General features: G+C 44.3%; 2 protein-coding genes across 7 annotated transcripts in view; one reads left to right on the top strand and one right to left on the bottom strand.

The window, feature by feature from the left end:
- TARDBP (TAR DNA binding protein) overlaps nucleotides 1–26,618 on the bottom strand; it is a 49,405-nt gene that overhangs the window by 10,234 nt on the left and 12,553 nt on the right. For 3 of the 5 annotated variants that reach the window (XR_009557814.1, XM_035121043.2, XM_035121044.2), the window contains exon 7: nucleotides 331–409. Coding sequence is in view for 2 of the 5 variants with exons in the window: in XM_035121043.2 (XP_034976934.1) it covers nucleotides 331–409 (79 nt within the window). In the remaining 3 variants the exon portion in view is untranslated. Of the gene's footprint in view, nucleotides 1–301; nucleotides 410–26,618 lie in introns of those variants that run through there. The other 2 variants (XR_004692882.2, XR_004692883.2) reach the window with 1 other exon arrangement.
- On the top strand, nucleotides 3,882–26,461 carry MASP2 (MBL associated serine protease 2). 2 transcript variants are annotated; one of them, XM_035121039.2, is made up of 11 exons: nucleotides 3,882–4,298; nucleotides 5,417–5,639; nucleotides 6,400–6,577; nucleotides 7,295–7,426; nucleotides 13,540–13,736; nucleotides 14,852–14,999; nucleotides 16,268–16,386; nucleotides 18,253–18,331; nucleotides 21,306–21,443; nucleotides 22,410–22,484; nucleotides 25,210–26,461. In XM_035121039.2, exons 1-11 carry the CDS (start codon nucleotides 4,294–4,296, stop codon nucleotides 25,983–25,985), a joined length of 2,070 nt encoding a protein of 689 aa, XP_034976930.2. In that variant the 5' UTR covers nucleotides 3,882–4,293; the 3' UTR covers nucleotides 25,986–26,461. The 2 variants fall into 2 exon arrangements, with proteins under 2 accessions (XP_034976930.2, XP_034976931.2); XM_035121040.2 differs by lacking the exons at nucleotides 13,540–13,736; nucleotides 14,852–14,999; nucleotides 16,268–16,386; ... (2 more) ...; nucleotides 22,410–22,484; nucleotides 25,210–26,461 and adding an exon at nucleotides 8,311–10,520.

Genomic DNA, 26,618 nt, shown 5'->3' with positions numbered 1-26,618 from the left:
TGAGAGACTGTGGTTCTAAGTCCCCTACTCAGCCATGAAGCTGGGTGACCTTAGCCCAGCCTCTCTTAACCCTAAACTTATAGGGTTGTTGTGAGGATAAAATGGGGAGAGGAAAAACATGTATGCCTTTTTGAGCTCCTGGAAGGAAAGGTGGAATATAAATACAATGAATGAATGAATGAATGAATGAATGAATGAATGAATGAATGAATGAATGAAACAAAACTGGTGCCAATAAGCGTGGAGATCAGCACTAACACATAAACCAAAAGCACTAATCAAATGAACAGAGGCAAGCACATTTCAGAAGACTTGTTATTGCTTTATTACTTGTGCAAATAGGGAAGAAAATAGTTGGCAGCCACTGGCAGCTCATGGACAACTTTGGCTGGGAGATCAGGGGCGATTCCTGTAAAAACACAAAGAGATGCACATGAATTTCTAAACTGAACTTTTGACGCAACAAGGTCATGCCAATGTTACATTGTAAGTCCCTCTCTCATAATGTGTTGTTGCTGTCAATGTTACAATTCAGATAAAAACATCCTCCCCCCCCAAAAAAATTTTTTTTACTATGTTCTGTATTTAATGTAGACCCGTTGAAATTAATGGGCATGACTAACTTAGGTATATTAGTTTCAAAGTGTCTATCTGAGTAAAATTTAGATACAACCCAGTATCTGCCCAAAAACCCACAACTGAAAACTGCATCCTTTCACAAAAATATTGTATATGGGCTCTATTAGCTTCCCCCCCCCCCATCACTAGTTGCCTTTCAAAAGTAATGCAATGCTACAAACAGCAAAAGCAAATAAATGAATCAAAACCCAATATAGCAAGACACGCAAAATAAAATTTAAAATGTGCTTAGAAATGTACTTTGAGAAAAAAACATTTGAAACACTTTCTTTTTAAAGGAAATGTCTTTATTGCTTCAACAACAGAACAGAATAACAAAACTTAAAATGCCCACATATCTCATTGCAAATGTTACAAATTCACAGATTATTGTATTGTCGAGGGCTGATGGGAGTTGTAGTTCAGAACATCTGGAGGGCACCGGGTTGCGAAAGGCTGCTTTAGGCATGAAAATTATCTGGAAATGTATTCCTCTGTATGCTTGTAACGGAATCTTCTGCTTATCATCGGCATCATTATTACGGTAGCGATCAGTTCTCAAATATTTTCTCTCTGGTGAAAAATATCAACTTACTTCTCCGAGTTGAAGGGCAGAGGAGGCTGGCACAAATCTGCAGGTGACAGGCAGTGTTTGCTGCCTCACAAAACAGACACCTCGGATAACAAGGGCTGACTGTGATAAGCTGGAAGTGTAATTACAGGATATCTCGGTGCAATTCATCTTTGGAGCAAGGCGGTAGCTGTCACTGTAAGTCAGAATCTCTCTCCATCGGACCTTCTGAGCATGTGGGCGTAGAGAGGAAACAGGCGATAATGCACAAGAGATTATGTTCAAGTAATTAGAAACGTGGCCTCTGTAAATAAGAAGGGGTGTGGGGAGAGTGGCGGAGGAGCACCTGCTTTGCATGCAGAAGGTCCCAGGTTCAATCCACAGCATATCCAAGTAGGAGTGGGGAAGTCTCCTGCCTTAAACCCTGGAGAACCATTGCTACAAGTCAGGAAAGGCAATACTGAGGTGGACGGATCTACTCAAAGCATGGCAGCTTTTTGACATCTCAGGGGAAGGATCATAGGTGTCCTGCAGATCACACTTTGCACATAAAAGGTCTGTGGTTTGATCACCAGCATCTCCATGTAATGTCCACTGAAGAGCCACTGCCAGTCATTCAGGCAAATGGATCAATGGTCTGACTTGGTATAAGACAGGTTCCAGTGTTTATTGGACGTATCCACCGCTCAATGGTAGAACATCTCCTTTGCAGGCAGAAAGCCCCAGATTCAATCTCCAACATCTCCAAACAAGACCTTGGTCATCCTTGACTATTGGCCACAATGACTGGGGATGATGGGAGTTGTAGTACATCAACATCTGGAATGTACCAGGCTAGAGAGGACTGCCACAGGGATGTGGAGCCTCTGACATGCAAGAGAAATAGACTAACATATCCATCCCTACTCAGTATAAGGCAGAACTAATATTTTCACTTTACCTTTTCTTTTGTAAGTATGTACGCATATAGACATGTAATTATGCTTAATTTCCAGCTAGATTTGTGATCAATGGTGAATAAAGTAGTTAGTACATTACATGTAAAAAGGAACTGTTAATATTTACACTGTCTACTCAGTTTTCAAAACCCAGATCATAGCTATACATTGCCAGTATCACTGCATAGTTCCTTATTAGTTCTAGCTTAATACCAACTGATAGCCCCAAATACTACCAAGTACACTACAAGCATAATGTAGTAAAGTGTCATATAGGCCAAGATTATAAATGCAATCATTGGACGTAACAACCCATTAATACTGTTTTAGTTAGCTTGAAGAAATTATGGCAGTTAGTATCTATTCCATATCTGATCGTCAAAAAGTTTATAAATCAGGCCCAATCACCCTTAAAGCATTGGGAAGGGAGCTCCCTGCTACCTTGTAACTGAATGTGCTCTGTATCTTTTGCCATTTCAACAATATCCCAGGGTTTAACCAACCCATTTTTAATGATGGTGTTACACTGCTCCTATGCTTTGTAGCCTTAAGACTTTTTGCAGCTGATCAGAGGTTCCATACTAGTTCATCATGTTCTTTATTTACTGTCTTTCAAATACACTGTCAGCACATAATTAGGGGACCTAGTGCAGAATTGGGGAAACCTTTTTTCAGGCTGAAGGCCACATTCTGTTCTGGGCAATGCTCTGGGGGGGCCACATGTCAAGCAGTGGGTGGGGCTAGAGGCAAAAGGAGGTGGAGCGACAAATGTAAATGCTACCTTCATACAACAGGCTAGTCTCTAAACACACATACACACAAATCCCCCTCTGTCCTCCTTCCAGGCAAGCAGGAGGCATTATCAAAGTTCAGGGACACATGTCCACTCGTGGAGGGTGTGAAGCTGAGGCAGTGAGGAGCATGGCCTGAGGTTAATTTTCAGGCAGGTTTGCCCTGTGTAGGAGAAATTAGCCATGGTTTGCATCCAATCTTGGGTCATACGCAGAGCAGACCAATTGAAAATAATGGACATGACTTAGTTCCGTCCATTTCAATGGATCTGCTCTGAACCGGTGCGGTGTAGTGGTTAGGGTGCTGGACTAGGACCTGGAAGTCCAGGGTTCAAATCCTCACTCGGCCAAAAAGCTAGCTGGGGTGTCCTTGGCCTGGCCACTCCTTCTCAGTCTAACCTACCTCACAGGGCTGTTGAGGGGATTACTTGAGGAGGGGGGAAACCACATACACCACACTTGGGCTCTGTGGAGAGAGAAAAGAGAAGATACAAATGTGATAACTAACTAACTAACTCACAGCTGGATTCAATCCCTTTCTTCCTTTTTCTCAATTCAGGGGCTGAAAGTACTCTGTTTAAAATAGTTAAACATGCAAAGTCTGCCTTCCAGTTGTGAAGAGCACAGCTGAGGCTACACAATCAGCTTCGCCTCCCCTATTGCCCATTAAAACAGAAAAGTCATGGTGGTTGAAAAGATCAGGGCTTTATTCCCAGGCTGCGTGAAGGGAGTCAACTTCTTGGGTGTAAGTGCACAGAGAATCAGATGTCAGGTATATTTGTCTCTTTTCCTTCATTTTTTTTTCTTTTGCTTTTCCTGTACAGTACTTGGTTGCAGAAGATTGGATATATTTCTCCCTGTATTTACCCACATTGCACAAGAATGGGGAAAACCCGGCTGGCGAAACACAGCTGCTATTGCCTCATACGCCTCTGCTCTTGTCGTCTCTCAACCAACCACCAGAACAAATAACATCTCTCCCCACCTTTTTACCCTTCTGACTCTGCTTTCCACTCCAACACAAACAGTGCTCAGCTCAACTTTTCTCTGAAAACTTTTTAAACTCGGCACTTGCCCTTCGACTGTGTCCTACCTGAACTTTTCATTTTCTAAGAGAGAGAGAGAGAGAACAGATTGAGGAGTGCACATGCTTACTTCCAACTATCAATCATGTTTCATGGAACCTATTGGGAAAGGGAAAGGGAGCCTGATGGGAAAGGAAGAGATAAAGGTTGGAGTTCAAAAGAAAGATAAATAACTGCTGAACAAACAGAAGGGTGGTTTGGTGTGTGTTTTCCCCCCAAACAGTGCAAACATACAAGAGACAGCTGTTGATTCAAGAACACAAAAGGACATAAAGAGGGGCATTGCAAGAATGAGGTAAGTTCTATCCTAGATGTAATTTTGACAGCAAAGTGGAATTGATTCTTGTAGGATTGCCAAAAAATTATGAGACAATCAGGACTTTGCAGTCTGCTCTGTAGCAAATTGAAGTATGGGTTGCACGGTTTAAATTCACTCAGATTTCTTGGGCAAACCCTTAATCTGAGAATCCTGCAGAGCAGTGGTCTGTTTCTTGAAGTGAAGGGATGGACTGTATCTCTGCTGTAAGAAGCACACTAAAGAAAGATCCAATTTCGCAGCTCAGCATGCAGTTTGCAAAACGGAACTGGTAGTTCAAATCTTTTTGTTATCATTATAAACATAGTTCATCAGAACCCACTGACCAGATGTTTACTTAAGAAATAACCGACATAGCTCCTTTTTTTGTGAAGTAGAAGCCTATTAATAGCTACTACTGGTCATGAAAATTATGGTGTATGCATCTGAACACCAGATTCCCCACAGTTGGGAGACTTGTTGCTGTTGTGCTTAGGCCCTGCTTTGGGGGCTGATCCAGAAATCAGGTTCTTTTAATATTCTTATTGCTCACCAAGTTGGGCCCTTCTGCTTTTTTTTTAAAATCATAGTCACAAAACAATAGAACAATATTTCAACTTACAGAAGGGCAATATATGGCAAAAACGATAGGTTTGGTGGCAGTTGTAGTCCAACATGTTGGCTACTCCTGGTGTAAACAGTTCCAAAGAAATGCACGTGCATATAAGGAATGAGGAGCAAATCCATTTGGTTCACATTTTAATTGTTCTATAGATTTCACAGGTCTGTAGGTCGGGGCACTGCATTTTGGGCAGCCACCATGGGTGAGAGCTTAGCTCAGCTTCCACTTAAAGCAGCACTGCTAAAAGGCTGCCGGGGGGGGTGGCAGGGAGGGTGAGTGGGGGGTTGTTGCTGCCATTGCAAGAAAATACTGCATGGTCATGTGCCCATGAAGGGCCCTGCAGCAGCACCATGCTGGGGAGCCCCTGAAGTCCGTTGTCAACTCTGCCGAAGTCTGGGTACAATTGTACGGTGTTGATAGGCCAACCTATTTGGATGTGCATCTTGGGTTGAGTCAGTTTAGCCTCACCACTCTTTCTTCATTGTCTCCCCTGCAGACTTTGCCTCTTCCTCTTCACCTTTTCCCATGGGGTGCTCAGTGACCTCGTCCATCTGGAGAAAATGTATGGAAGGATTGCATCCCCCGACTTCCCGAACGTATACCCCAATGGCAAGGAGAGGACGTGGAACATTACTGTGCCCCCTGGCTATGGTATCCGCCTCTACTTTACCCACTTCAATCTAGAGCTTTCCTACCAGTGTGAATATGACTATGTGAAGGTATGTGACGTCACAGACATGTGAGCATGCTTTTAACAGGTAGTGTCAGGATTGCTGCTCAGGAAGCTCATTCAATTCAGACCCAAGCAAGCAACCAAAGTGATATCCTTCAAGCCTGGTTAATTTCCAGAGGACTCTTGCTTTCTCTGATATCTTGAGTTCTTGCAAATTCATCCCCCTTCAGGAGCACCCTCTTTGTGTGCAGAAGGTCCCAGGTTCAATCCCAAGCAACATGTCCAGGCAGAATTTGCCTTGCCATCTGTAAGTGTAGATTATTCCATGCTGTATGGTCCAATAATCTAACTCAACTTCTTCATGCAGCACGTATTTAAACTGTGGAACTCGGTCCCGCAGGAAGCAGTAATGACCAACCTGGATGGCTTTAAAAGAGGATTGGGCAACTTCATGGAGGTGGTCATCAATGGCTACTAGCTATGCTGTTTATGCTCAATCTCCATGGTCAGTGGGAGCAATGCTTCTGGATACAAGCTGCTGGAGACTACAGGAAGGTGCTCTCATGCTCAGGTCCTCCTTGGTTTCCCACAGGCATCTGGTTGGCTACTGAGAACAGGATGCTAGACTAGATAGGGCATTGGTCTGATCCAGTAGGCTCTTATGTTCTTATAGTACAAGGCAGCTTCCCATTTTCCTGGGATAACCACTGGCAGGTCCACTTAAGGGCAGGCAAAGAATCAGCAAAAAGGCAGTATCATTGCATTTATATATAGGTATGTATCTCATTCATCTCCCTGCTTTCCAGTTGCATTCAGGAGGGACAGTCTTGGCCACCCTGTGCGGACATCAGAGTACAGACACCGAGGAAGCCCCAGAGGACAAGACATACCACTCCATCAACAACAACCTAGCTGTGACCTTCCGATCAGACTACTCCAATGAGAAAGAATTCACCGGCTTTGAGGCCTTTTATGCTGCTGAAGGTGAGAGGTTGGAGGTGACATTCCTCTTCCATTCAAGCAAGGCAGAACGGGCATGTCAACGGCAAGAGGTCATCATAGCAGTGGTAGAGCACATGCACTGCATTTAGGAGGTCCCATGTTCAGTCCTCAGCATCTCCAGGAAGGACTAGAATTTTCTTCTTGAAACCCTAGAGTTTCACTGGCATCTTTAGGTAGGGTTGGAAGAGACACCAATATGAAATCCCAGATTTCATCAGCGTAGATTTCATCAGTTCGTCAGTGTAGACAATACTGAGCTAGATGGACCAATGACATGACTCAGAATTCAGTACTCAGACCCAGCTTTGGGTGTTTGTATATTTTTCTTTGCCCAGAAGAGGCCTGATTCTGGCATTACCCCATTTCCAAAGGGACCTGAGACACTATTCTCATGTGGTCCGAGACGAAAAGATGCATGCACCATGTTTTCCAGGGCTAATGCAGATCTAAACGTGCAAAAAATGCCTCAACTACGTACATTTTACAGAGTAGACCCATTGAAATTAAAGGCCATTAGCCATGTCAGCCCTTAGTGGGGCTGGCATTAGGTGCAGTCCTTGGTCTTTGCACCTGTGGCACCATCTCAGCCCCTGCGTCACATGTGTCCACACCCGCTCCCAGAAATCCCACACCAAAATGGTTGCAACTTGCTTTGGGAGAGCTACATCCAAGCCCCTGTTTCTCCTCCCTTTCCTCCAGACATTGATGAGTGTGGACAGCTCCCTGACAGCAAGCCACTTTGCGATCATCGTTGCCACAATTACCTGGGCGGCTTCTACTGCAGCTGTAAAATCGGCTACCGTCTACACAAAGACAAAAGGACCTGTACAGGTGAGTCTCTTGGAAGCTGGTGAGAGATGCTTACAAGAGGGGTTTAAAAAAAAAAACACAACCTGTTTCCTTGATCAGCTTAAGTTAGAGCTGTGCTTTAATGTATTTAGGTACTTGCCGGTTGTTTACTTGTTTTGTTTAAAATTAAGGTGAGGAACTTTAGACCTGGGGGCTAAATGTGGCCCTCTTGGCTGTTCTGTCTGGCCCTTCAAATTTTCCCTACACCTCTCACTGGCCCTGCCTTGCACAGCAAGTATATTTGCGTGGCTGGGATGTATTGTTGGATTCTGATAATGCCTTTTGCTTGACAGGATGGATAGAGACTGGGGTGTGTGAATATGTCTATAACCTGGCCTACTGTACTAAAGTCAAACATACAGTTGTTGCTCCACCCACTTTTGCCTCCAGCCCTGTGTGGCCCCTGGAGGGTTGCTCAGAAGGAAATGTGGCCCTCAGACTGAAAAGGGGTTTTCCACCCCAGTTTCAAAATTGTTATATGGTGCCCCCCAGCAGAGCTTCCAAGGCGCTCCACAAAATTCAAATAAACTAGCACAAATAAAATCTTAGCATTTAGAAAGAAAATACATGAAACTACACTAAAACCCACAGGTGCATTACCAGTTCCATTTTTGTTTTATAAATCTAGTTTCTAGGCCTTAAGACTGTAGGGATATTTTGAATACCTGAGGTCCAGAAAAAGAGCTTTGAATTGTGTCGGGAAACCAATCAGCAGCCAATAAGTTACATCTTACAACAGCCCTATGTTTTAAGTCTGCAGTATGCTAGGTGCAGTCTTTGATTTTTCTGCCACCCACTCAGGAAGCTTCACTAGCTCTTTTTTCTCTTTCCTTACTTCTCCCTCTCCTCCCTTCTTTATTTTCCAGCATGAAATAAATAAATTCGCTTCTTCGCGGCTTAGGGAGAGATGGAGCTAGACGTGTCAACATTCCCTCCTGAACTGCCTGTAGCCTCGTGCACAATCATACGGAGCGTTATGCTTGATCCGTGACTAGCTTGTGTCCTCTTCCTCTTCCTCCTGCCTAGCACTGTCTTCTGCAGCAAATAAAATGGCTTTCTGTGTTTCTCCCAAGCTTTCTGCAAACCTTTCCTCTGCAGCCTCCAAAAGAACATAGGAAGTTGTAATATACTGAGCCAGACCCATTGGTCCATCTAAGTTAGTATGGCTTACACTTACGGCTGTTCTCCACTGTCTCAGACAGGGAGTCTCTCCCAGGCATACCTGGCACTCTCTTCCAGGAGCTATGATTCAGAGGCAGACTGCCTCCAACAGTGGAGATGGAATGCAGCCATGGTTAGCAGACATTGTTTGCCAAACTTTTAAAGTCCATGGGCACACTGGAATTTTTGACTGCCTTGGGCATCACTTTTCTCCCCCCCCCCTCCCCTGGATAAGCCACCCTACAAAGAGACAAGTGTACAAGTACAACTTCATTTCCCCAAGAGATCTGGGTAAAAGTTGTATCCAGTAGAATTAATCTAAGCCTTGAAAAACACAAGGAGCCAAAAAAAGGAAGTGGGAAAGGGCATCATTTTTTCAACTTCCTCTTTTGCATGCAGGTGGTCCCAAGTTCAACCTCTGGCATCTCCAGCTAAAACAGGGGTGGTGAACCTGTGGCCTTGTTGGGTCCAGCAGTTAGGGATGATGGGAGTTGTAGTCCAACACCAGCTGGAGGGCATGAGATTCCCCTATCTGTGTTAAAAGGATCAGATTAACGGAAATACTATTCTGATGTCCTGGAGGGTCCACTGCAAGCTGGAGTAAGTTAATGCTCGCCTATATGAACAAAAAGTCTGGTCTAAGGAAGCTTCTGAGTAGCAGTGACCCTTTTAAAAATGTAAAATGTGATCATTTTAAAACTTTGCTCCTTTTCATGAATTGGTCTTCAGGGCAACAGGTGGAGAATCATGTCTTTAAACAGAAGCGCACACACATAGAAAAGTAGCATGTCAAGGAGAAGCCTTTTATATGCACCAGCTATCTATATCAGACAGATAATTTAAACATGGAAGTTCTCCCTGCCTGCAATGAAATGGCAAAAGCCATGCACGTCACCCACCCACTCCCACTTTGCTTCCACTCTTCAAACTCACAGCAACTTCCCAGTTACTCACTAATGTAATTCACAGCCTACTGTTAATTTTGGACCTAATGATCCAGCCATCATGAGTTCACCAGTTGAGGCGGGCTCCTTCCTCAGAGTTCAAGTCTCTCGTGGGCAGTATAGCGTTACTCTAATAAAAATATAGGCCTAAGTGTAATTGAACACTCTCCCGGTGCCCCTAAAGCCCAGCTAGAGTTTACAGCCGAGGACGGCATGAAAAATTGTCCCATTCCTCCTGCGCAAGCCATTTTTTCTTTTTCCTTTAAAAAAACTGCTTTATAGATTTTTCTCGCCTGAAGATCTGTGAAATAAAAATACAGCCCTTAATAAAGGCAGCTCCCTGTGGCCATATCCAAAGAGCTATAAAACATAGGAGAGTCAGTTCAAGCCGTTCCATTGTCATGACCGCAATAAGCTGTCTGTTCTCACTGCGTAACAGTCGGGGAGAGCTCGTCCCACTTTGTCCCATCAATTGTGACAAGGAGTGCTCTACAGAGCATGGCAACATGAGCATCACAGGCAAATATGGGGAATGCTGTGACACCACTTGTGCCAACTGGGTAATATCTGTGATGTCCCTGCCTTATTAGTGCCGGTTAAAGAATGACTGTGCTGGAACAGGCATGTATTGCACAATTGCTACAAACTATGATGGCTATGTTCTAACGCCACTGTCAGAGGTAGAATACCCTCTGAATACCGGATGGTGGGAATCCCAAGTGGTGAGAGCTGATGTTGCACTCAGGACCTGCTTGCAGGCTTCCTATTAGAGCATCTAGTTGGCCACTGTGAGAACAGGATGCTGGACTACATGTGGTTCAGGCCTTCAGGGCTCTACTTATTATCAGTATTGTCTACACTGACTGGCCAGTGACTTCTTTAAGGTCTGGCTGGAGAGGCTTTCAACCCTACCTGAAGATGCTAGGCATTGAACCTGAGGCCCCCGGAAAGTTGCACAGAACAGAATGCAGCCCTCAGGGTGAAAAAAGAGATTCCCAAACACTGCACTAAATCCTCTTGTGATGTTGGCAGCATATTTGAAAGTCACAGTAAAGAAAGAACTGTCTGACTGTCGACTGTCAGAAAGTCAGAGACAAAACAGAAGCTAACACCAGCATTTAAAATGTGGTTGGGTAAAGCTTGTTGAAATGGCACAAGTTGCAGAATACATGCAGTTACGCAATAGCAGGGGGGGGGGATCTCAGAAAGTTTGAAGGACTATTGGGCCTTATTTACAAACGCTATGATGAATAGATATGGATTAGATATCAACTGCTACAATTCATTGAAACTAATTCAAAGCAGTATTAATGAGTTGCTATGAAGGCCAGTGTTTGCACTTACAGATTTCAGTGCATATCTGCATTGTGCCAAGTTGCTGGAGGAGCTACACCCCTACCAACAAGAAAATGCAACTTTTTCTTTCCAAGGTTATATGGTTAAGGGGGAAAGAAGCAAAATAGAGGGAGTGGGGGGGGGGAGAGAAGAGGCTTAGTACTTGAATGCCTTTCTGATTTTGAGTCATCTCGAGCTGCACCACTGCGAAGGCAAAAAATATTCCTGGCCTACGTGTCAACCCCTCGCTCCATCCTCCTCCATAAATCAGCAAGGAGGTTGCTGCAGATCAGATTCAGAACCTGCAGCTGCCTGGCCCTAGCCAAGTACCAGGCGCTGTCAACAAGCAAGAGTTCCTTCAGGCACTTGGTAACCGATCAATCCTGCCTGCTGTGTCCAGCGGGAGATGCCATGGCTCTGAGCATGCCAGCCAGAGTTACAGCTGGATTTTGCAGAGCAAGGATGATTTCCACTCCTACACACGCCTGGCGACCAAGAGAGCCGCTGAGGGGCGGGTTGTATTTTTGAAAACTTTGGGAAGGAAACAGGGAGGGCAGCTGCCATCAGAATTGCACATGTAAACCAGAGTTGGGGAACCTTTGGCCTTCCAAATGTTGCTGGTCTCCAACTCCCATCAACAACCCCCTGCCTGCCAGCATGGCCAATGGATCAGAGATGATGCAAGCTGTAGTCAGACCAAGATTTCCCCCCCACACCCCTGATGTAAAGAGAAGGCTTTAGGAACTGCATTATAGAGTAAGACCACTGGCCCATCTCAGTGCTGTCTACACTGAATGGCAATGGCACTGTGGAGTTTCAGACGGGGGGGGGGGTCTCTCTCTGTCTACCTGGAGATGCCAGGGATTGAACCTGAGGCCTTCTGCAGCCAGAGCAGGTGCTCTGCTACTGAGCTACAGCCCTTCCCCTTTAAACAAGTGGAAGGCCGATTCAAAGATGACAGCCACATAGGTAGCAGGGTTTGCAGCTATAGGTGCTGGTAGCTGGTGCCCAGCTGGAAAAGGTGTACCAGAGGTCAATTAAATTGGTCAAAGAATTAAAGCACCTTCCCTACATGGGAGATGCTAAAAGCATCTGGAGCATTTTAGTTTAGGGAAACTTTGAGCAAAGTCGGATAGCCCAGGTCCACCATCGTTGGAGCTGATGGTGTAGATCACAACTCCCACCTGGCAGTCGTGCTCCAAGCCAATTGGAAAGCACAAGTTTGGCAGAGGCTGCTGTAAGTGTTTTTAGAATTATGAAACTTTTCTCCTCCCCTCCCATTTTAAGATTTGGATTGGGATGTGCTCAATCAACTGATAGGCAATAAACTGGGGGTAGGGAAAGTGACATCCTTCGCACAACTTACGGAACTCGCCACCAAAAGGTGTTGCAGCAATGGCCATTGGTTAAATTGATTTTTTTTAAAGGTTTAGGTAAGAACTAACTGAAACCCCATTGAGAAGCAGTATATTTCTACCCTGTGCTAAGGCCAAAATGAGGAGGACTGCTTGATATGCCACACAGCACAGCTATCTCAGCAAACGCTTAGTTATCTTATTGCTACTGACTGTTTGGCATGGGGTTATTTATGTGTTCGTTGTATGTTTTGTTGAGGGGGTAGGAAAATAGGGAGTCTAAATTTCAATTAGGGAGAGGGTCCCTAGCTCAGTGATAAAAGGATCTGGTTTGTATGCAGGAGGTCCGAAATTCAATCTGCAACCTCAGCAATTTAAAAGATCGGCAAATAGATGATGGGAAAGGGTGGCTGGGGAAGCCCAGCCAGATGGGCAGGGTAGAAATTATTATTATTATTATTATTATTATTATTATTATTATTATTATTATTATTATATTCTCTGCCTGAGACCCTGGAGAATCGCTGCCAGTCAGAGTTGACAAGACTGAGCTAGATTATCTAGTCACCATTATTAAAGAATTTATAAATAATCATTTACCGGTACCTGCATCTCAAGGTGATTTCCAAATATACCATTAAAACAGATGAAATTGTTTGAAAAGCAGTACAAGAACAACTAGATTTCAGAAATTCATCAGACCTGCTATAATACTGAGGCCTAGCCCAATTCTTCAGAATTGAATTAACAAGTTCATAGCTTTCTCCCCTTTTCCTTACATTGAACAATTATTTGCTTATTGTGGGGTCTTCAGATGTTGTTAGACTACAGCTCTCATTAACTCCAGTCAGTGTGGCCAATACTTAGGGATTTATTATTTTTACTGCCTTTCATCATAAAATAGCAAGGCAGCTTTCCAAATGAAATCAAAACAATGTAACTCTCAGATATTTTTAAAAAGGAATGGTACATATCCAGGAACTCCCCAAAGAACTAGCACTAAAAATCAGTGCTTGGGCATGCCTTCAAGATTAAGGGAAAATGAGAGTTGTAGTCTGATAAAATCTGGTGGGCATTAAATTCCTTGTGTTCAAAACACATTCGGAATCCTTGAATACATTTGTACAAATGCATTTGAACTGATGGAAGACACCATGGGGGGGGGTGTGCAGGCAACAGAAAAGCAGGGTAAAAATGGCCTTATTAACAAACTGCTCTTTTGATAAATAACTTTATAAATGCATTTGCTTTCCTGAGAAGAATTTGGGATTTATTTATTTTCTCTCTCTTCACTTTTCAGCCAATTGCGTAGATAAGGTGCTGACTGCAAGATCTGGAGAGATTTCCAGTCCACTTTACCCCAACCCATATCCCAAACTCTCCCAGTGCAATTATGAGATCCAGGTGGAAGATGGATACATGATCGTCATTGAATTTGTGGGAAGCTTTGATGTAGAGACCCACCCAGAAGTGGAATGCCCCTATGACATCCTTAAGGTCAGTTGGAGCTGCTCAGCACGTCTTCTACTACTAAAGAAACTTGTTTTCTGTACAGTCGGCACCAGTTAAGTTGCATCCAATGCTAGTAGTCCTATTCAGAACAGGCCCAATGAAATTAATGGGCATGGCTAACTTAGGCCCAATCAGTTTCAATGGGTCTACCCTGAGTAGGACCTGGCTGGATACAATCCTACACCAATAAAGAGCTGAGGACACTGCAATGCCCCAATGCATGGCAGCAAATTGCAGTTACTTCTGGGGGCACCTAACTGGAATGCTTGAACTGTTGTCGGATTTCACATCCATCTCCCATTCCAAAGAATTCAGATACTCTTAGATCCACACTAAATCCCCATCCAAATAAAATACTATCCCATGTACTGAGAAAGTTGAAGTTGGTTGCATGTATTTATGGACCAGGTAGCTACAAAATTGACTTGGGGTAGATGGCTAAACTGGTACTTTGTGCCTCCAGCCCAATATCTACTCTAGCTGGTAGTGGCTCTCCAGGGCAGCAGCCCCCAAGCATTCCCCTCTTGGAAGCCCAAGTTATGTCCTACCATAAAGTATACCCTGGACCCTTTAAGCTAGTCTGCTGTCCCCTCGGGGGGAGGGGGGATACTGTCCCACTGCCAGTGTTTCAAGATTTGGGTGACAAAACAGGAAGTTTCTATATTTGGAACTAGTAGTCTCATCCCCGGAGTTGCTCAGGAACTTTAACAAGAAAAAAGAAAAGAAAAAAACACAAAAAATCAGTGCAGGTTTGAAGGGCTCAGTCTGCCATCTTAATTCAAAACAGGCACCCAATTTTATCTAATGTAAAACCCTGCTCATTAATCTCAGGAACCATCGTTCAAAACTTGGTTATGATATCTTAAGAGGTGCCCAAATGCATAGCGAACAAGCCACTTTCCAAAATAAACAGTAGATCAAAACGGGGGAGGGGGGATACTATCCTTTGCCTCTAGCAAGAAAGTACTACTGGGTCACCCCTGACTGCCTGACAACAGCTGTGGGCCTCTTGAGGCATGGAACTTAAGAGCCAAACAGCTGGTACTTGATCAGCCCATGATGGAAGAAAGGTTGGGATGTTTCCCCTTTCACTGTTTCAGATCAAAACATCCAAGCAAGAATTTGGTCCATTCTGTGGGGACACCCTCCCTATGAAAATTGAAACCCATAGCAACACCGTCAACATCCAGTTCACCACGGACCTCTCTGGAGATCACACAGGATGGAAAATCAGATATACCACAACAGGTAAGATTATCACTTTTAACCAAAGAGCAGGCAGCAGTAAAAGTTCTATTGGGTACACATATCATTTCCTGGCTCCTAGGGTTCCCCTGGGAATGGGAGCTCTGTGAGGGGGCTGAGTTATGGTCCTCCAGCTCTGGGGCACAAGGATGCCAAGCTGCAGGAAGCCAAAGGGTCCTCAGGAAGCTGCTTCTTATTAGCTGTTGGCCAACTGGTTCAGTACTATCTACCATTGTGACTGGTAAGACAGGAGGTAGGGATACCAGCAGTAAGTGCCAATGGCAGGCAGAGCCACCTGCTAACTAGCTGTACGTAAGGAGGAAGGCAGGTGTGGGCTGACTGAGAGCAGACCGAAGCTGTTGGGGCTGGGCCCTAATAGATCAGCTTCCACTATCTGTTATCAGCTCTCCAGGCTCTCAGGAAGATGTAGTTACCCATCATGGATGTTTTAATAATGCCAGCTGGAGACTTGTCTCATCCCTGCGCCTTCTAAGGATGCTCATTTTCCTCCCCAGTTCTTTAACTATCAACTGGTATAGGACCTAAAGAAGTTGTCCTATATCCAGTGCTATTTTTCTAGAAAAGAGGTGCCAGAACTCACCATCAATGCCTTCCTTGTTCTCTTAAAATGGAAATGGCACCCACCTGAGTTGCCAGAACCTACCTAAGAGGTATCAGAACTGAGTTCCCCCCAAGTTCTGGCTGTAAACCCCCCTGGCTGTAAACCCAGTCAGAGTTTATCAAGATTAGTAATGTCTATGTTGGGTGGCAATAGTTCTCCAGGGCATGCCCAGGAATGAACCTGGAACCTTCTGAATACGAACCACGTGTTACATAACTGAGCTAGGTCCTTCCCTACACAGTCCAAAGTCCATCTAGCTCACTATTGTCTAATCTGAGTACTGTAGTGGGCAAGCTCCAGCAGGGCTCTTATTATTTATATTTGCTCCTGCATTTTTTGAATTACAGCTCCCACCATCTCTGACCATTGAGTCATGCTGGTGTGGTTGATGGAGTCCAACAACAGCTCAAGGGCCACAGGGGAGCCGCAATCCAGAGCTAGGTGGACTAATGCTCTTCTAAGGCACCTTCCTATTCACAACACAAGCAACCACAGGAACAAATTAGCCACTATTTCAACTATGGGATTAAGCAGGATGTAGTGTGAGAACACCACCTCCCCCACATATTAGTATGGAGGCAGGAGATTTGAATTCACTTTGACAGGAAATGGCAAAAGGATTTTGTTGTTGTTGTTCAACGTTCTGCAGCACTGCCATGCCCCAACCCTGAAGCGCCACCCAATGGCCACATCTATCCAGCGCAAGAAAAATATATTATGAAAGAGTCCTACAATCTCTCCTGCGATATCGGCTACGCACTCTTGGAAGTAGGTAAAACCATCTCTTGCGGTGCACACATGAGCATATGGGTATACTATTCATCTGAGGAACCAAAGCAGTTTTATGTACTCACAGCAAATATGACTCTCTGAGTGCCATGGCCAAAACAACGTGAGGGAACGCCAGCCTTGGGAGAGGGGGAGAATACTTAGTGGGCAACTGGGGGTGGAAAATCAGGGGGTATGGAATGGAGTATCCTGGAAGAGAGCATGGCTGGCTAGATAGCATATCTGCACCTAAGACTGATGCATAAAGGCTTGCACTGGCTGCACGTTACCAGGCAAGGTTCAAGTTTCTTGCACTAATTTGCAAGGCCCTTAGCAACTTGGATCCAGGATACCTCAAGGACCGCCTGATCTCTTATATCCCTCCCAGATCTCACGAGATATTTTGGGGAAATCGCTGTTAGCTGGTCTCCCCGTGGCTCCAGGGCCGTAGCTAGGGGGTGGCAAGGTGGGCCCTTGCTAGGGGCGCAGGCAAGGGGTTGCACAAAATCAGCTAAAAATATGTCCATTACTATGTCTATAAATAAAAATATTGATTGTTGCCTCGTAAGAAAAGGTTTTTAATAGAGGGTGAACTGAAAGGGGGGGTTGGAGGAGAGGCGGAAAGAAGAGCTAAATTGTCAGTGGCTAGGGGGCCCAATCTGGACAGTTCTGCCAAGGGTGCAAGATCAGCTCTGAATGACTCAGAGGAAAAGCTTGCAACTATCGCAAGTCACACATTTAGTATTGTGGGCCCAAACCTATGCAACTCCCACTGTGGCTGAGTTTGGACAGGCTCTCCCCTGCTGAACAAAAGGCACTTGACAAACCCCCTCTAAGTGTTTGTCATATTGATCCAACCAAAGCATATTTAGAGTAGAGCCATTGGTTCTAATCAGTGCTTTTTCCGGGGGGGGGGGGGGGTTTACACTGGTGGGCAGTATTTCAATACGAGTAGGAAAATGAAAGTACCCCTAAACATTTGGGAGGAACACTGGTTCTAATACAGGCATCCCCAAACTTCGGCCCTCCAGATGTTTTGGACTACAATTCCCATCATCCCTGACCACTGGTCCTGTTAGCTAGGGCAGTGTTTCCCAACCAGTGTGCCTCCAGATGTTTTGGGACTACAACTCCCATCATCCCTAGCTAGCAAGACCAGTGGTCAGGAATGATGGGAGTTGTAGTCCCAAAACATCTGGAGGCACACTGGTTGGGAAACACTGAGCTAGGGATCATGGGAGTTGTAGGCCAAAACATCTGGAGGGCCACAGTTTGGGGATGCGTGTTCTAATGGGTCTACTCTGCATTAGGGGTGGGCAAATACTGTTTTCTGTTTCTCATTTTTTCAGTGTTAAGTTTCAGTTGGTGATTAATTTAAAGGCCATTGGAACATTCATCAGCATTTAAGTATGAATTTCCCAATACACACATTTTTTTTAATGCAATTAAACCCAAATGTGCATTTTGCAAAGTTATTTTCCTAATGCAACGTGTTCCTTTGCATTATTTTTTAGTAATTAGTGTATAAGCACCCTTTACATTAGTCTGTGCATTTTATTGGCTGGAGAACTACATTCCATAATTCAGGGAATTTAAAGGAGAGCCATGTTTCAGTTCACATAGTGCTTCAGAAAGTGCAAATCAAGTAAGTCTGCCATTAAATGAAAAGTGAATCAAAATTCTCTCTGAACCCTATCTTGGACATAACACTGAATATCACCCATTACTGAAAACTAACGGCAAACACATTCTCGCAGGCTGAACTAGCATATTTCCCCACCAGGGAAAATCCATTTGGGCTGTCAAAGCTATGATTGTTTTCAAGAAAATAAATAGGATTTCTGTTTTCCTCTTTCCCTCCCACAGAATGAGATGGTTGTGGAATCCTTCATGGCGACGTGTCAAAAGGACGGTTCTTGGAACAAGCCAATGGCTCAATGCATCAGTAAGTCAATGTGAAGGAGTGGGTGGGTGGAGGTCTTTGGATTTGTAATATTCTGATGGATTACTGGTTTAATTATTTCTTGTGGGAATCCATATTGTGTTTGACAGAATGAAGCAGTCTTGCACACAAAAAAAGCGTGGGAGGCAAAGCATGTTTGAATCAGAGCAGAATAAAATTTGTTTTAATTGGAATATTCTCAGTGGGAGTACAGATCAACAGGCACCCAAAATTCAGCTGTAGAGTTGCTGTCAGGGCTTTTAAATTTTCCATCGTTTTCTTCTGGCAGGGCTCCTACGCTTTTAATGGAAAAACCTGAATTTTTCCACTTGTTTTTCTTCTTTGATTTTAATATCCAAAAGCCACCTTGGAGATGGGAAAAAGTAGGAAGTTGTAAACTATTTTATTGACAATATTTATAGGCTGCCCAGGAACAATAGTTCTCATTGCAGCTCCAAAATGTTTTATATTTTAAATACTTTATGTAGGCTTGCCATATGTCTGAAAAATTCCTGACATGTCCTATTTTGGGGGATAAAAATGACGTCGGGGGAATTTTGCAGCATCAGCAACATGATGGGAAAAGCAGCAGAAAGAGCTCAAAAAGTTTAAAGGTAAAGGGACCCCTGACCGTTAGGTCCAGTCGCAGACGACTCTGGGGTTGCGGCACTCATCTTGCTTTACTGGCCAAGGGAGCCGGCGTACAGCTTCCGGGTCATGTGGCCAGCATGACTAAGCTGCTTCTGGCGAACCAGAGCAGTGCACGGAAACACCGTTTACCTTCCCGCTGTAGTGGTACCTATTTATCTACCGTTACTTGCATTTTGACGTGCTTTCGAACTGCTAAGTGGGCAGGAGCAGGGACCGAGCAACGGGAGCTCACTCCATCGCGGGGATTCGAGCTGCCGACCTTCTGATCGGAAGCCCTAGGCTCCGTGGTTTAGACCACAGCGCCACTTGATGTTAGGTTTCCCCAAAAAAAAGCTCCAAAAAGCAGGTGTCAGGAATTTTACTTTTTGAAACATGGCAACCCTACTTTATGAACTGCAGCCTTAAGAATGAAGAAATCCAAAGATTTTGGGTCTTTAGAATATATCAGCGGATTCCCCTTTGCATTTGAATTCTACTGGTTCAGTTGCTCTGTAAGGACAGGACTCCGGGGTAGACATCAAGGGCACAATTCAGCAAAATGAGCAGGAATAGACAGAGGTTTCTCGAATTCCCATCCAGAGCATGATAAACAAGAATTGAGGCAAACAGGCCCCACCACCAGCACCTGGGTCAACATGGGCACACTAAGAACCACTAAGGCTAACATTGATTGCCATATATTTCCCCCCAAAATGTTTTATAGTTGAGGCAGCCCTCTGGGCATGTGCATGGATGAGTATAGATACTTTAAAATATGTTTTAGCCCTCCCATCAACAAAATGGCTGTTTATTCAAGTTGAACGTGATTAGCATGAGAGCAGAAGCAGCCAGCTCCTCCATTTTATTCCTGTAGTCATGATGGTGCTCACTGCAGCAAGTTTAAACTACATGTGCTCAGTGTTCCATTAGGTTTGGAAAACTTTTTTAAAAAATCATAATCAGAGATGTAGGTGTTGTTGCAAAGCATGAAATGGCAGTGGAGAAATGTTAAGTGTGTACTTCAAGACATGACCCTTCAATTGAGAGTCTTGTAAGATCATTGGGCAGTAAGCAATGAAGGAGTTCCATTAGCCTCCTCCCCTCTTGCTGACTAGCACTTCGCCCAGTGAGAGCAGCAGCAGTGAGTCAGGTGAGGGGAATCAGGAACTGAGCGGGACGGAGATGTCAGGGCTCAGCGATGTTGGAGAGCCCCTGCGCCGCCAGGACCAAGAGGTGCAGGGGAACAGGCAGCCTCTTCCAGTGCCCGAATTAAGGCGCGTCACCAAAAGAAAGGTCAGGAGGAGGCGTTTCAGGGTGCCCAAACTCTTATGCTGGTCCCGGAGCCGGAAACGTCCACTTCCGGATTCTGCGAGTGACTGAGACGTCATGTTCTTTGCCATCTCTGCACTGTAAATACTATGCCAGGCATCCCCAAACTTCGGCCCTCCAGATGTTTTGGACTACAATTCCTATCTTCCCCAACCACTGGTCCTGTTAGCTAGGGATCATGGGAGTTGTAGGCCAAAACATCTGGAGGGCCGCAGTTTGGGGATGCCTGTACTATGCACAATAAAACTCTTAAAGACAGAGCAGTCTTGGACGTTGTTACTCAACAGTAGCCACAACAGCACCCTTACAGGTAACTTTAGACAATGGACCCTAGGGGTAGTATCTAACTGTACCACTTTCTTCAGAAGACTTTTAATCTATTTAACTTGGATGTGTAGCTCACACTGCAGAGAACAGTCTGCAATGCTAAAGGATGTGCTTGCAAGAATACAATGGTCCCACAAGCTACGCTCACTCACACACGCTGGAGGTCTACTTTTGAATTCAAGGGTTGACCTGATAACGTGGTAAGTGCATCTGTGAACCCACCACAAGTGTAGGGAGTGAATGCTCACATAAAATGTGTTTGTGAAATTGCATTTTTACTAGCACCAGTTCATACTGTACTGGTAAGATACAGGTTGAGTTAAAAACATAGGAAGCCACCTGATAGTACTTCTGTTTATCCATGTAGCTGAAGATTCAAGCAAGGATATTTTTTGTCAACTGCTATCTGATTACTTGCACTAGGACAGCTTGCCTCTATACAGCATCCTCCAGAGGTTCTGAACTACAATTCCCATCAGCCCTGATCAACACAATATGGGAGCTGTAGTCCAAAACATCCATAAGGTAGCTAAGATGCAGAAGGCTGTTCCAGATACTAGGGATTGAATGCACATACAAAGCAGGTAACCTGCTACTGAGCTTTGGTTCTTTACCAGTCTAGCTAGTCCTAGGTTTCCCTCACCCAGTCTTACAAAGCATTTTAAAACTGTTGCTGCTCCATTCTTTTCAGTTGTTGACTGTGGTCCAGCCGAGGACACAGCAAACGGTGCACTTGTGTACATCACAGGACCTGATAGAACTACATATCAAACTGAGATCAAATACAAATGCGAGAGCCCCTACTATGCTCTGAAAGCAGGATATTCTGGTAAGAGAAATGAGTTTTAGGGAGCATGGCCTTGATACACACATCTTTAAATGTAAACCCCATTGTCCCAAATGGGACAATCACACTACGGTAGGACCTACTGCACCATTCTTGTTTAGCCAGTCAGTATCCTGAAAGAGGTCATGTGTTCTATCTCCCCCTGCAGTCAGCCAGCATTCCATGCCCACTGAGCCTTCTTCATTGGGCTGTTTTACGGTGATTTTCCATTTAGAGCAGGCATCCCCAAACTTCGGCCCTCCAGATGTTTTGGACTACAATTCCCATCTTCCCCGACCACTGGTCCTGTTAGCTAGGGATCATGGGAGTTGTAGGCCAAAACATCTGGAGGGCCGCAGTTTGGGAATGCCTGATTTAGAGCTTTCTCCTCGGTTTCTGCCTACTTCTCCAAACATTTAGTCCTAACAAGCCTCCAGCTACCTCCTTCTCTTGAGCTTGTATGGTGTCATTTTGGCTACCAGTAAATCAATACTTGAGAGCAGAGTTCTCTATTGGCCTTTTATGATATTGCATCAGAGTTTAGTCATGCCTCTTGACTGAAAAGCAAAGGGCCATAAATGTATTTGTAATGGGCTCAACAGTGGCTGACATTTGCATGCATACCCTCTACCCAGCAAGTGGTTGTGCTGCTATGATGTCACAGCATGTTCACACACATAATCCAGTGTCACTGCAGCATACCTGAGTATTCCTCAACCAAGCAACTCAAACAAGACACCTCACAGGGTTTAGGGAAGATAACGGGTAGGAAATAGATTTACACACACAGGAACAGCAAAATGTCTGAAAGAGCTGGATTTTTCAGTGATTTGACAAAGCCAGCTGTATATTGGGGGCGCATTTAACAACATTTATATACCTCTTGATTGTAGTAAAACCTCCAAGTGGTTTTATTGTAAAGTGCTTTGCTCTGTGCAGACATCTCAACTACTTAACTTTTTAATGTAGGCAGGTACATGTGCACCCCTGATGGCTACTGGAGAGATTCCATGGGAAACAAAGCACCTCCTGGATGTGAACCAGGTAATGTATGAAACCACAGGTTCCCCACTCCTGCCATACATAGCCAGACAATCCTTCACATGATAAATGGCCTGGAAACATCTTGTTCTCACCCCCTCTCCAAATTCACTTCAAAAGTCAGAATATTTTTGACTGATATTGAATGTATGAAGTACTGTATCCCATTTTGTCACCCTCCCTCCCGCCTCAGTTTTGACCAGGAATGGAGAACCTGTGGTTCTCTTCAGCCCCATCCAGCATAGCCAACAGCCAGGGACAGTGGAAGTTACAGCAGCTAGAGGACCTCAGGTTCCCCATTCCTGACTTTTGTCTTCACAGAATTTAAAATGGTGCAAAGTAGCATTTGTACCCTATTCTACCCATCAGCCCCCGTTCTCTTAACCCGTCCAGAGCTAGAGGTCCAACATCTGGAGGGCTGCATCTTCCCCATTCTTGACCAAGGACCATGCCATGTCCCAAAAGAGAAAGCTACAGCCGTGAGTTAAGAGGGAGATGTTGCAGGCCATCTAGCCTAGTGCAGAAGATCAAAAGGTAAAGCATCTTTAACAGATGGCTGCCTGGCCTCTATATGAAAGACTTCCAGCAAGGGAGAATCCATACCCCTCCAGGGAACTGGTTCCATTTTTAAATTGCTTGTACCATCAAAGAGCAGTTGCTTAATGTTCAATTAAAATCTACCCGCCAGTATAACATAATACCATTAGATCTAGCCTTGCCCTCTAGGGTAACCAAGAACAAATCTCCACTCTTCTATACAACCCTTCAAGGTATCTGAAGAGAGCTATCATGTTCCACTCAGGTGGAATATAGACCATATAAACACTGTGAAAATGCTTTTTAAAAAAAAGTTTTGAAAAAAATATATTGAATTTGCCATAGCTTGCCATCACCATCTAGTGTCACATTTCTATAATGCAGTTTACAACACACTCAAAATGTTATATTTGCAGCTGTATGTATAGCGGACTCCATAGTCTTCTGCTGTTCAGGCTAAAAAGTATTCAGTTACCAAACAGTTCTAGGTAATACAATTTTTCCCCTGCAAAAAGGGAGAATGGCCTCTCTTAAATTGTTTGTGTGCCACCTTTCATTTCAAAGCAATGCCAAAGAGATCTACAACAAAATGAATAGCATATATCAAAAACATAATGAAAAAGTCATCACCAAAACTGCAGTAAAACACCCATTGCAATCAGTTAATTAAAGTAGCCAAAAATGCCAGGAACTGGCATTAACACGATAAGGATGTTACTACCAACAGGAACACACAAAAATCAGTATCTCCCTTATCGCCAAGAGATTATTCTACAAAGTAGATGCCACAATGGAATTAGCCCTTATTTTACATACTACAGTGGTACCTCTGTTTACAAATGCTTCTGGTTATGAACGCTTCAGGTTACGAGCTCTGCTAATCCAGAAGTAGCTGCTCCTGGTTGCGAACTTTGCCCCAGGATGCGAAAGCGCGCTTCAGGATAAGAACGGTTTCAGCTTAAGAACAGACCTCCAGAACAAATTAAGTTTGTAACCAGAGGTACCACTGTACTGCAAAATTGACAGCTTGAGGCTGGGTTTTTTGTTTTGTTTTCAGGCATACTGCATCTTTTAAATGAGATCAACCTTCCACAACTTGCTGCCCTCCAGATGTTTTGCACTACAGCTCCCATCAGCCCCAGTCAATCTGGACAAGGGTCAGGGATTGTGGGAGTTGTAAATTCAAAATGGAAACGTGGGATTACCATGAAGTGTTCTTCTGGTCAGCAGGGAGAGCAGAAAATGCAAGATATGATTAAATCCTCTTCTAAAAGACAGAATCAACAACAGACAAGAGTTTACTGTGGCCCTCAGGAAGAGGGAACCTATTCCCCAGTCCTATCTTGGCCATAGCTTTGAGGAGAAAACCTCCACACACTAACTACAACAAACACAAATTAAAACCAGAAGAGAAACAAAAATGAAAGTCAGAAAATGCCAAGACCCTAAATAAAGAGGAACTGTGTACTGTAAATTTGAGCATATAAGGCAATTTACGTTACATGAAGTTTAACTCAGATCTATATATTTCACTGACTTCTTTGCCTGCAGAGGTTCTGAGATTTAAGCCCCAACACATCCAAGTAGATATGAGAAGCCTCCTGACAGAAACCCTAGAGTCACTATCAGACAATGAAGGTCTATACTAGACTAGACGTAGGGAAACTGTTTTAGGCTAATGACCATGTAACCTTTGGGTGGGTGCACTCTCATTTTGACCCCTGGCCTTGATACTCATCCCTGCTCCAGGCAATATTGAGTTAAATGGACCAAATGTCCAGCTGCACACAAGGCATAAATATTATTCCTATGAAAATATCCCAAACCCACACATGATGCAGCCCTCCCACAATTGTGTTGAACACAGGTAGGGAAAACACCAGGGTTGACTACTCCAACTCAGAAGCTCCCAGCATAGGGTAAACTAGCCTGTTAAGAAATTGGCCTGACATGCCAGTCTTCTCTGGGCAGAAAATTTGAAAAGGATAGAGCACAGGCTGTCCCTCACCCACCCAACCTACTCCCCCCTTTAGATCAGGCTACCGTTCTACAGCTGTTCACTTCAAATTCAGGACTTCTTTCAGAAACACATGCATTTAGAACTATAAGCAATATTCTTGAGTTAAAAGTCTTACTTCTCTAATGACACCCTAACACTATTCGCTCTCTCTTCCTCCCCCCCCCCCTCAAGTTTGTGGAGTCCAAACTTCAAAAACTCTGAAGCGCATCTTTGGTGGAAAGAGGGCACTGCCTGGCCAGTTCCCTTGGCAAGTTCTGATCACTGATGGACAAGGAGCAACTGGGGGTGGAGCTCTTTTGTACGATAACTGGATCTTAACAGCTGCCCACGTCATCCCAGATTCAGCAGCTGCTTCGTCCTTGATGCTGAAATTGGGGCTTCTAAGAAAGAGAAGTACTCGCTACCACCAGGCCTGGGCAGAATCTGCTTTTGTGCATCCAGGGTTTACCAACGATGGCATCAATTTCAACAATGATATTGCTTTGATCAAACTGAAGCACAAAGTCCCCATTAATGCAAACATCACTCCCATTTGCTTGCCAAGACAAAGCAGCAGGTTCCACATAAACACAACCAACACTGGTGTAGTAGCTGGGTGGGGAAGAACAGAGAAAGGGATGCCGTCACACCACCTGATGTACACTGAGCTAGATGTGGTTGATCCAGAGAAGTGTAAAGCTGCTTATGCAAACCAGACTTTGGAGGGGAAGCAACTAGTGTTGACAGAAAACATGTTCTGTGCTGGATACGAACGAGGAAGAGATTCCTGTAGTGGTGATAGTGGTGGGTCACTGGTGTTTTTTGATGCCGAGACAAAGAGGTGGTTTGCAGGCGGCATTGTGTCCTGGGGTCCTACAGAGTGTGGTTCTGCAGAGCTGTATGGCGTATATACTAAAGTGATCAACTACATTTCATGGATTGAAGACATCATTTCCCAAAATTCTTGATTATTTTTTACCATTTCATTTGTATCACGTTACCAAGAAAAGCTTTACATAAAATTACAATTACACAAGAAATAAAAAAATAGCACATTAACTGGGACTTAAATTTTAGGTAAATATCCCCAAGATCAAGCAGTAAAAGCTTCCAGGTTATTCAATGTGCAGCAGAAACCTGTGCATGTTTACTCAAAATCATATGCTACCGAGGGAATTCAGTGTTGTCAGCTACCGAGGCAGGGAAGGTGTTAGGAGATTCATTCCCCGTCTGCAGTCATAGGGTTATTGTGTATCGTATGACCGTACGAGTTTTCATTCCCACAGAGTGGAAGTGACGTAGACAGGATGTTTGTCTTACTGTGTTCCTAAGTAGGACTGTTGTTCCTTTGTTCTTTCTCTTTACTGGCTGTTATGCCAAAGAGAGGGAGCCATGATGTAGAGCTCCCAGTTTGTTTATATGTAAATAAAGCAGTTAAGCCTTATTTACTGACTTGTGTGTTGTTCCTCAAGTTTGTGAGAGCAATCGCATATTTGGCCTGTGGGACCAGTCTAACAGCTGGCCCCCCGAGATGGCCGAATTCCTGACAGAAGGCAGCATGTATTCAAAGAAAATGAAACACACTCCATGTAATATATTGA

Source organism: Zootoca vivipara, chromosome 6 (genome assembly GCF_963506605.1).
Source record: "Zootoca vivipara chromosome 6, rZooViv1.1, whole genome shotgun sequence".
Taxonomy (NCBI): Eukaryota; Metazoa; Chordata; class Lepidosauria; order Squamata; family Lacertidae; genus Zootoca; species Zootoca vivipara.
Note: the sequence above shows the minus strand (reverse complement) of the source record. Positions and strands in the feature narration are given on the sequence as shown.

What these genes read in the sequence shown, in the direction of transcription:
- MASP2 (XM_035121039.2), top strand. An exon ending in AATCAGATATACCACAACAG is followed by an intron (nt 15,000 to 16,267) that starts GTAAGATTATCA and finishes AACGTTCTGCAG; the next exon opens with CACTGCCATGCCCCAACCCT. An exon ending in ACCTCCTGGATGTGAACCAG is followed by an intron (nt 22,485 to 25,209) that starts GTAATGTATGAA and finishes CCCCCCCTCAAG; the next exon opens with TTTGTGGAGTCCAAACTTCA.